Source organism: Tubulanus polymorphus, chromosome 5 (genome assembly GCF_964204645.1).
Source record: "Tubulanus polymorphus chromosome 5, tnTubPoly1.2, whole genome shotgun sequence".
Classification (NCBI taxonomy): Eukaryota; Metazoa; Nemertea; class Palaeonemertea; order Tubulaniformes; family Tubulanidae; genus Tubulanus; species Tubulanus polymorphus.
In genome coordinates, this window is record NC_134029.1 from 7,128,621 (window position 1) to 7,139,434 (window position 10,814).

At 39.3% G+C, this 10,814-nt stretch overlaps 1 protein-coding gene across 1 annotated transcript in view; it reads right to left on the reverse strand.

Annotated features, from left to right (window-relative positions):
- The window catches only part of LOC141904902 (furin-like protease kpc-1), a 17,375-nt gene extending 7,445 nt beyond the window's left edge, over window positions 1–9,930 (reverse strand). Inside the window, exons 1-13 of the mRNA XM_074793512.1 lie at window positions 9,552–9,930; window positions 8,650–8,748; window positions 8,150–8,239; window positions 7,439–7,573; window positions 7,152–7,228; window positions 6,915–7,003; window positions 6,632–6,804; window positions 6,011–6,223; window positions 5,238–5,338; window positions 5,013–5,116; window positions 4,372–4,489; window positions 3,719–4,020; window positions 1,576–1,698 (exon numbers count right to left, since the gene is read on the reverse strand). Coding sequence (XP_074649613.1) covers window positions 1,576–1,698; window positions 3,719–4,020; window positions 4,372–4,489; window positions 5,013–5,116; window positions 5,238–5,338; window positions 6,011–6,223; window positions 6,632–6,804; window positions 6,915–7,003; window positions 7,152–7,228; window positions 7,439–7,573; window positions 8,150–8,239; window positions 8,650–8,748; window positions 9,552–9,836 — 1,909 coding nt within the window. The 5' untranslated portion in view covers window positions 9,837–9,930. The remainder of the gene's footprint in view (window positions 1–1,575; window positions 1,699–3,718; window positions 4,021–4,371; window positions 4,490–5,012; window positions 5,117–5,237; window positions 5,339–6,010; window positions 6,224–6,631; window positions 6,805–6,914; window positions 7,004–7,151; window positions 7,229–7,438; window positions 7,574–8,149; window positions 8,240–8,649; window positions 8,749–9,551) is intronic.
- Window positions 9,931–10,814: the final 884 nt, after the last annotated feature.

Here is a 10,814-nt window from a genome sequence, read left to right on the forward strand (position 1 = left end):
ATATACCTTTTGAAAATGACCACCACCAAACGCAAGAACTGACAGGTGGAGAATTAAAGCTGTGCCAAATATGCCCTACACATGACGTCCATTTCACACTCACACAGAATCCATATGTGAGATTCATCAGTTAACTAAGGAAACAATGAACATTCTTTGACTAGAAAATTAATCGGTAAGGACAGGATAATTCTACCTATTGGCAATCAAGATCGGCAATAGCGAAGCCAGAAGTTCGATATGAAAATAGCGCATTCATGCCAGCGACGGTCGCGGAAATGATATCTTCTTCACTTTCAAATTAAACCACGGAAATGCAGCCAATCCCTGCTCCAAACTCTTTCTACATCTACTGCATATGCATACAAATCAGCTACCAGTCTATATAATTTCCCACTAGTTAGTGTATCTAACAGGAGTATGCAAATTTAGCGAAGAGTATATTGTGGGTTTTTTGAAGTCAACAAGCCCGGTGTAATAGAGGAAATCAGTAATAAAAAAATTCAAAAAATCAAGCTCATAGTGAGGGAAAAAGTGTGTGTGACCTTTATATAGTCGATATTGATAGAACATTCACCAGGTATTCTTCCTAACGTACATTATATATGCTAAATACAGATATCATAAACATGGATATCTATTAACTGGGTGGGCCACAAAGATAACAATTGCTATCCGTGATTAAATAGGCTAATAATAATGAGCACTTTCAGTAATCAGTAACAAACATTCTCAGTAACATTTTAACGCATGAAACAAAAATGTTCAAATCATCGAACAAATTAAACTTGAAAATGTCTCTTGCTGAGTTGAGTATTGTTAAATGCTAATTGGACATTTACATGGGACATTCGAAATATTGCCGTCACAAAAAAGATTTCAATCTTATCTAGATATTACGAGAGTGAGTCCAACTTCAATTGTGGACCCAACTGGCACTCATAAGTGATTTGAATGTTGAAATAAGCAGCTTAATGGGAAATGAATTAGTAGAAACAAGTCTATTTTAATGGTTATCTTTTTGATGGGGTGAATTAGCAGTTAACTACACTCAAATTGTAGTGCAATGTAGGCAGGTCAACTGACGTATACTTAAATGCATATAGAATACGATTTCTATTCCGGAAACCGGATGAATTCCGTTGGTCCCAAATAGTCAAATTAATCAGTAGACTTTTGCCTTGCATCGGAAGCTGCCCCGGAAACAGAAGAACAAGAATTCGGGAAAGTAATTAAAATTCTACTGGGAGGGTAGTATCTAGTTGGATGGCCAAGTTTTTTGAATCAAAAAACTATCCGCAATCGGTGGAATCGAATAGGTTCCATATATTCTCGATTTTGACCTGGTGAATGTTTCCTAAAAAGAGGTCTATAGCAACTAAACAGAGCATAGTTTCATAACATTAGGAATGTATATCCTCGTTGAAATACATAACGTACGTAATATATATCAAATGAAATAAATAAAGCTCTAGCGATAAAATATATATATAATTCATATACGCAATAAATATCAAACTCGTGGAATGTTTTGACGACAAATTCCCAAAACCATGAACAGTAACAGGCACCAACCTATACATGTAGTGTTGTCAGTATGCATATGGGCGCAGTTGGCGCTGCCGTTCCACGTGTGGTTTTTACTCTGCGGGTGAACCGGCGTACCGTGTATAACTAACGTCCATTCTTTCAATTCGGCTGCAACGTAGAAATGAGAAAGAAATTTTCAATTTTGCGAGAGACAGAAATTCGATGAATTAACGTTTTACATATATACAACATGCGTTACATAGAAAAAGAAAAAACTTCATTATTCACGATATTTGCCAGAGAAGAACTTTTGCATTTCCCTATATTTTCTTAATGGAAATTTCAAGAACGAAGATTGAATACGTTTCAAATATATGTAGTTGCATCAGCAGCAAATCCAATAATTTGTACTTATGCAGAAGTGTTCGCAAAAATTTCATCAATTGCTCTGGCACAAGAATTATCTTATAGGTATAAATACGAATTTGATATATATGGTATGAAAGATGTGTAAAAAGAAGCTTAGAATCCGTGGCTGAACAGAACGTAATAATAACAATCATAGATGAACTGGATTTAAAACTAGTTATGAAAATACATAGCACGAAAACAATACTCGTATACAGAAATCAAAGCGTTGCACTCGTCATAACTATACGCGAAGAATAACGAAGCTACTTGTAGTGTTGAAGTGGTGGAACGCGAGGTGCGCAAAAACCAAAAACCAAAAACCAAAATTCAATATCAGCTGCCTCTGAATAACGTCTGAAACAATTTTCTAGATGAAGTCATACCGTAGTAGTAGCACATATAGATCATCAATTTAAAATACAACATCGAATCTTTGTAATATGAAAACACAGAAGCATGCTAGTATTCAACAAAGACTGCATATAGATATAGATACACTGAACATGTACAATAATTCATCCTTGCCTTTGTCATCATCGCGGCCATGATTAGATACTTTACTAAAAGGCGTATTTTTCTTGCGACCACAGTTTACGTGGACCTTTGTGGGGCTATAAGGCTTTGAAACCTTTGTCTCCGACAAAGTTTCTTTTTGCCCCGAAGGCGAAGAAGAGTGAGAAGTTTTATTTGGCGTAGGTCGATTCATACGAGGAGTTTGAACAGTGGCAGTAGTTCGCGCTTGGGTTTTGGTACTGGTGGCAGTGGTCGTAGTGGTGGTAAACCGCGCGTCGGTGCCATACATAACCAAATGCCACTCCTGTAACTTAGCTGAACGGTCTGCAAGAGAAATAACAGACGATGCTTAAAAGAACATCGTCACCAAGACTGGAGCAAGAACTTAGCCCGGACACCTCGAGGAGAACCGAGATTACGAAACAAAGGAGAACCAAGATTATGCCGTGTTGCTTCAAGAAATTCCTGTATTTACCCATCCGTAATCAACTGCCGCTTAATCATAATTCTAAGTAGGATGCTATGGTAATTTTTTACTACAAAAAACCAATCAAACGATGGAATTTTGTCAAATACTCTTCAGTCTGTTTAGTATAATTACTCTTCTAGCTGCAAGCGGCACAACGCATGCCACTGAAGACGTTAGTCATCTTTTTGCGCATCTCTAGTGAGTTAACGATTCATAACGTAAACCTGATGCAAGGCCGATGCGCATTCCCCTTAAAGTACATCTCAGCTAAATACCAAATATCAAAATCAGGGGTCAATTGCTCATAAGATGGTTGGAGTTAAATTATGGACAAATACCATGGTGACGATGCAATTTTAATTGTCAGTATGAAATCTATCCACCAGTAACTTAAGCCAACTTTTGAACAACTGACCCGAAAATAAGATTCTGCAACAATCTGAAATTTGTAAGCGACTACCAGTAATTCTGTCAAATTGTTTGAAGTAGGACCATGACGTACGTATATCATAACTAGTTCAAAGTATGAAATCACAACACGAAAAATGCTAGTATCACTCAGTGGTGAAATAGAGAGGAGAATAGAATCACAGCAGTGCGCTGATTTATCAATATCTTACAACAGAATGAGGGAAATTATGTTGCAAGATGATAGAGATACGTGTACACAAGAGTAAATAATGGCTTATCGAAGGACATTAAGCCCAAGGCCAAACACTACAGTGATTTAGGAATTTTCTCCCGTCGTCATAAGATGCTAGAAATTTCGTCGTTAAATTCTGATAATCTACGTACAAGCGTTGTCGCCGTTTTCGACTTCTAACGTCCACGTTCCGTGCGAAAACTCGCCCCAGCTGTGAGTAGTCATAAATGCCCAACCGGTGAATCCTTCGTTCGACGTGTCGCGTATGCGTCTGGCGAGCAGCGTCGAACGCGTGCCCATCGGCGATGTCAGGAAGATTTGCATTTCACCGCGTCGGTCGGACGTCATCGTCACACGAGCTTGCACGTGCTCCAAATACAAGACGGGATGGTCGGTTTCGTTGCATCCATTCGAGTAAACGTGGAACTTCTTACGCGTCGATACTTTAATCGATCTGAATTCATAAACGTTTATAGAAATTTTACTAGTTTGAAATGCGAAGATGTACCCGGGTGCTATACAAATACTTAACATCATCATAAATTCAAAGTCTGCTACTATTGCCCCTGTGAGATATCTCACAATAATGGGAGTGCTACCATTGCTACTGTGAGATATCTCACAGTACGCTACCATTGCTACTGTGACTTATCATTAGCGAATATTTTTTTGTCGCTGCTCGTAATTCCTTCAATAGCAAATATGAGATATTGCCCAATTGCAACCTTTGGGAGTGGCAAATCAACTTATAATAGTGGTAACAAGGCACTGTCTCAGACAGTGAGTGATATATAATGATAGTTACTTATTAATATCAGGTCCTCTGATTTCACAGCGATGTTGCCGCGGTACATTGGTCCAATTCTGTGCAAGTTCAACCATCGCATGCGCATCCATTAATCCGTAACCAAAAGAATGGCTGACTGAAAATTGAAAACAATACAAATTGAAATAGACATGAGACGACTATTAGGTGAGTGGGCGTCAACTCAAATAAATGCGGGCTCCCAGTTTAGTTGCCATGGTTCTAGAGACAAGGCGAGGTGATGAAAAACTGCAATATGTATGAAATCCGTAGGTCAATATTCAATATTCGGCTTCAATGTCCTGGGATACACCTCTTTTCTAAAGGTTAGATTATTTCAAGTTTTGTTGGGTATGTAGGGCAAAAACCACTTCAATGTATAGCAAAGATGCTGGTCTGGCAGCCATAAGCAAGGAAAATGTATCGATTATTGCACTTGGATAGGGGAAACATAGGGGCATCAGTTAAACAAGGTTAATAGAAACAGAGGAAACTGCAAGCTGTTGGCCATACTGTGCTCCTATGACTGATGTATTGACCTGTGCCAATAATATGTAATTACAGTGGGGCTTGCAATCTTATGAATGGTCTTCCGGATGAAAATGACATATTCAATCAACAAGTTGATTATAATATTATACCTTTTCTATTGACTCCATTCATCACCCAGTCGTTTGCTTTTAAATTTCCTGGCCTAGCCGTCATTACAACAATATGCTGCATATCCCTCCACGACAATTGAGGACTGGAAAAGATTCAAACGAAAAACTTTTTCTTGCATATACAAGTACATTATTTGACATTAGGTGTTTTTAGGGAATATTTGAACTCCAATTGAACCCGTTTTTCCATTTCATTCTGCTTACTTAGCTTGCAAAGCAAGGGCACATATTCCTGCAGCTATAGGGGCACTGGCAGATGTGCCTGTATGAGACTCGGTACAACCCTGACGCAGGTCCGTCGTCACCTGTAAATCAACAAATCGGCATTTGATAAGAAATCGTAAGAAGTATTGTGATGACTGAATTCCTTCTGAGATCAAACGAGTTGAGCGGTTCTTTCACTAGTGTTAGTTTCAGTTTAATCAACATATGTGCTCAAAAGTTTTTTAGATAAGAGAAAGAACTTCAAACTGATCGAATACTTTTTGGTGTCACTGATATTTTCAGATAGTACGAATTTGTGTACTTTTGAATTAAGACAATATAAGCATATCATCCGTCTTTCTAAGAGGATAGGGGTATTGACAGATGGGAAAGGCTGCTTGGTAAACCAGGAGCAAAGGTCAAAGATCAAGCGTGACAAATAACAAATACAATAGACACTCCCTTATTCAGTAGGCCTAGTACTGGCCAAACCCAAATTCATTTGGAAAAACCTTTTATTTCCCTAATTATCAACTTGATATCAGGGCAACTTATCACACAATACTGGGTCAATGAAGCTATGTATTTTCCTGACTAGTTTTGAATCCAGTTCATCTATAATTGTTTATTATTACGTTGTGTTCAGCCACAGATTCTAATACAGAAAGAGTTTACTGTAATTTTATATAAACAATGATATCTTATTGAATACCTAGGTCAGTATTTTACTGAATAAGGCACCAAATATGGTAAATATTGTGATATGAACTTACGATTTGTCTTTCTGAACCGGTTCCACTGCTATAAGTGGTAGCAAGAGTTGACGAACAAGCCTCGCTATACCACGGTATATTACCATGTTCGGTCGTACTACTTATAGATAATGTATAAATACTGTTTGTATATCCATCACAGTTGCAACTATCTCCATCACGGCCGCCATTACCGGAAGCCCATATAAATATTGATCCCAGACCACCTCGACCCTGAAAAATGTATCTCAAAAATTGGTCTGTTATCGAATGAGCAAGTGCAGAGATATAAGTTACTGTAATCTTATTTTCAGCGAAAATTTTAAACCCCTAATAGGTTAGGTTTCAATTGTTTCCGGTTTCCATTTTCCCAAGGTTTTGATGTTTTTCACCCGTAAAAATTCCCCCTTACACGCAGTTGCTACGGTTGTTTTGAATTAAGACCCTAGCCACGTCTATCGCGTGTCAAGCAAATGAAATAACAGTGAAAATGTATGAATACGTTTGAAACACTCGGGTGATAAGAGAATCGCAGTATTGGACTTGAACCTACACCCAAAACCTTTAAGGGGTCAATAACAATAACATTAATTTAATGCAGGGAAATGATGCCATGTATCCTAATGTTAATCAGTTGCCTACCTGGTTGACACCCTCTTGAAAGGCCTTCCGTGCGAGGAATGCCGGCCCATCGAGTTGACGCCCATCATCATCAGGACCCCAACTGGCGCTATATATGTCTATATGTTGAGGATTCAGACTGAGAGATGCAGCTTCGACGCTATCAGTTACATCTCCATCCAACATCCGAACACCTGGAAATTTCGAATAAATCGTAAAATTCACCGATCTAACTCTTCTTAAAAGATAAGAATCATTCTAGATCCTCACAGAAGGCTCGGTTCTTGAAGTCATGAATTCGTACCTCCAATTTTTGCATCATAAGCTATACCGACATTACAGATAGCATTATTTGCTTGAGCAGCTACTTCTCCTGCACACCTTGTTCCATGTCTAGAAACAAAAATATTTCAGCGTCAACAAACGGCAACAAAAGTTGAGAAAGTACCATATCATGAATACCATAGATGTATTGAAACACCTACCAAATAATACGGAACCAAAATATGTAATACAACAAGCTATAATGAGGAACAGTTACCGGTTTTCGTTTGAGTAATCATATCTTGGCTGCGGGTCAGGGTCATTGCTATTGACATCGAAACTTGCTTTCGGATCCTAAAATAAGTTATTCCCAACTGAATAGGTGGATTCATTTGTGCCCTACAGTCAACCCTCGACAATATCCGCCAAATTAAGAATTCCTGATTCCGAAAGTTCATTAGTTCATTATACCATTATGTCGAATAAATACAGTGGGTTTAACAATTTCAGAAATTCACGCTGTAATCACCTATCATTTACGACGTTTTCGAATATATAACTTACGTAGTTATTCAATAAGTCGGGGTGATTTTTCTCGATACCGTCGTCCAGTATTGTAACGACGACATCGCGGCCGGTGAAACCTTTTTTCCACGCTGGAAGCACGTTCATGTTAGCGTTTAGACCATCTTCGCGATTCTTGAAAATTAAAATTTTGCGAAGACATTCTTAAATGATGAAAACTTCTGGGCTGGGTTTCATAGATGATGAAGAAAAATAGTCCCTGGGAATATTTTGAAGTTTGTCAGTTATAACCATGGTTTCTCATTGTAATTATGGTGGTTGTCACCCAGATTGACCATACTTTGATACTCAGTTTATGAAACCAGGCCCAGGGTAATAATATGCCTACGCATATCGAGATACAATCAGGACCCAGTTCCACAGTTGTGAGTTAAAATCTGACTCGGAGAAAATGAATTGATTTTAACTCAGAGTTAACTCTATCTGACAACTGTGGAACTGGACCCAGATCTAAAAAATATCCATAATAATGATAACCATAATGCCTGATGAATTGGACCTAAATGAGACCCGCTGAATAAGGGTGATGGATACTTAACAATAGATATCTGTTGGAGTACCCAGTTACAGTTCTGGGTTAAAATCTGAAAGTGAAGTTATTTTAACTCTGTGGCAACCGGGGGGACTGGATTCAGTATGGACGAAAGATCGCGACCACTTCAGAAGAACTACCGGTATTATTTTACTCACCAAGTACCACTGACGCGGCCATTTTGGATCCGTAAACGTCAAATCTCGTTTTACTCGTCTTTTCACAACTTGCTGTTCCAACCATTTCACCTGTCAAAAACAAAACGTCCAACAAGTTAATACTTATTCGCAGCAAAGCCTTTCGCTCATTTTCTGACGGATAGCTTGAAATCAACCAGGGGCCAGTTGCTGAAAGCGACAATTCAAAGTTCATTTACTATGGTATTTATCCACTGGTTACGTTTAACCAACTTTTGAGCAAATGGCCCCAGTATTCTAATTCTTTGTCAAAGCGTTGAATCATAAACTCATTTAATCGTAAATTCAAACACTGGTGACTAATGATTAACAGTGGAGTATTTGAGTATAAGACTGGTCAACAGAACAATGGTAGAAATTTGATTCACAGCAGTAGAATGTATTCTAACGATTAAGACAACTCTTGATTCATCTCCAGGCCTATCGTTTGTTTATTTACATCCACACTGATTAACGCCTACCTGAAAATCCTGGGCCAATGATTGGTGATATGCGTAGCTGTGATATGTCGACCTTTTAGCTACTTTTCGATGACGAAATTCATAAAAGTTTGGCATAATCTGAAAGATTAAGGAATCGATATACAGTGAATTCTTGGCGGCAGTTTATAAATGAAGTATCAGGGTTAAACAAATAAGTCCGGTGAAATGACCCTTGAATGTTAAGGATTATGGTCAGTCATCTTCATGCGTCAAGGGATTCGAACCCACTAAGCTAAAGCCGTTCCCCGAACCCCTTGACCTCGCGAGTCTTTGGAGTCGTTACAAACCGACCAGAATCCGGTTGTACCAATCAGAGCGCTTGTAACAAACTAGGTTAGGCTTCTGTTGGTTTTCCCGTTAAATGGACCAATCAGCGAACGTTTTACCGAACGAGGAAGTATTTCGCAAATCGATATATGACGTCATGCGCAACAGCGCCAGTAATGAAATCACGCATCCTGAGGCCAGGGGGCTGGTGGAAGCGAGTTTGGGGAGCGATACCGGACCCCTGGCAAGCAAGGATGATGGTCAGTAGGCCTAACCAGACTTTGTTTAAGTGGTGCATCTGCAATTTAGGTGCCCCTTCGTGGTTACATAACATAGGCCTATTGGATGCAGTTCCAAAGTTGAGTTTGAGTAGACTCCAAGTTAGACTCAGTTCAATTTCAATGAGTTAACTCAGTTTTAATTCAAATCTAAACTCAGAACTGCGTCCTGGCAGGCTTAACCATAATCCTTCGAAACCCTAGCGCCACGTAGAAGAAAAAACCTCAGATAACCTAAACTGCAACATAAATGACCTCCATAACTTAAAGAGTGGAGAACAATCAGAGAGGATGATAATCTGTAATGACAATTTTTTTTCCTATAGGCCTACCAACCTGTTTCACGTACAAAAACCCATTTCTTGCGGCGACCTTTCGGGCTTCGTTTTCATCTCCGTTCACTTCCACGGCCCAGGTATGCGTGTAAGTTAGATGAAGAGCATAGGTTAACTCCACTAAACAGAATAACAGCACCAGCAAGTAGAGGAGCAACGGTAGTATCGACGGAGACATACTACTACAGCGACCGACGATATACGAGCCTAAAAACGATGATTCTTCATATTCAAAGACGTTGTTGTCGCGATGATAGGAATGTTGTAAAGGCCACTGCTGCAGCATAGGTAAGGGGGTCAGCGGCGCGGGTCAATTCCTCATGATTACATCAGTTATTAATGAGTTATGCGTTGATTTATGCCATGACAGCAAGCACCGCTGTGAGTAATCGAGTCGGTAATGGCAAGTTGTCATCGGGATGGGCTCCACTTCCTGAAATGGATGCCTTGACTTGAATATACTCGGAGCCACCCATCATTATCTGCCTCGAGTGATTAACAATACGCAAAGTTTGATTCAACCTGCTCTACCAGGGTTTATGTGAGGAAAAAGATATTTTGAAAGCATCCAATAAATTGATATTCACGATAATAACAGAGCATGACCAAGAACATTCGAACTAATGATTTATAAACTAGATCATTTTTCTTGTCATTTGACCCCACAACTTTAATGCTCGTCGGATGTTTCAAAAAAAATTCAAACTGGCCTATGGCTATAGCCTATAAGTTAGATTCTAAGAAGTAATTGAAAGTAACTAGGATACGCGTTGTAGATGTACCAACGTGAAGTGTCAGATGAAAGCAACTAATCAACTCCATCGGCGTGCGCCTTATCGACGAGTTTTCCTTCTGGGTGCTTTGTACCGCTACAGTCGACAATTGCTACCACACGGGAGACAATTACGACGCCGAACGCCTTGTGAATTCAGTAGCATTCAAGATCTCGACAAATATTTACCCCCTTCAGAAATAAACGTAGCGCCCAACATCCATCATTAATTGTTCTTCGCAGGGAGACATTACTTATTGTCAATTTTCTTGTCAGAAAATGGCAGGTAACCGGCGCGCACGTCTGTGCGTGGGGGCGGTGGTGCGACCTGCTTTGAAAGTCCTCAAGTCACGATCGCAAAATAATATACCCTGCAGTTCCCGTCTAGACTTTTATTCAGAAAAAATAGTCGAATTCAGAGAATTAAACACTCAACACCGAAATTTACCATAACCTCCTCTGTCTGATGGCATAAGATATGAAATTCGCCCG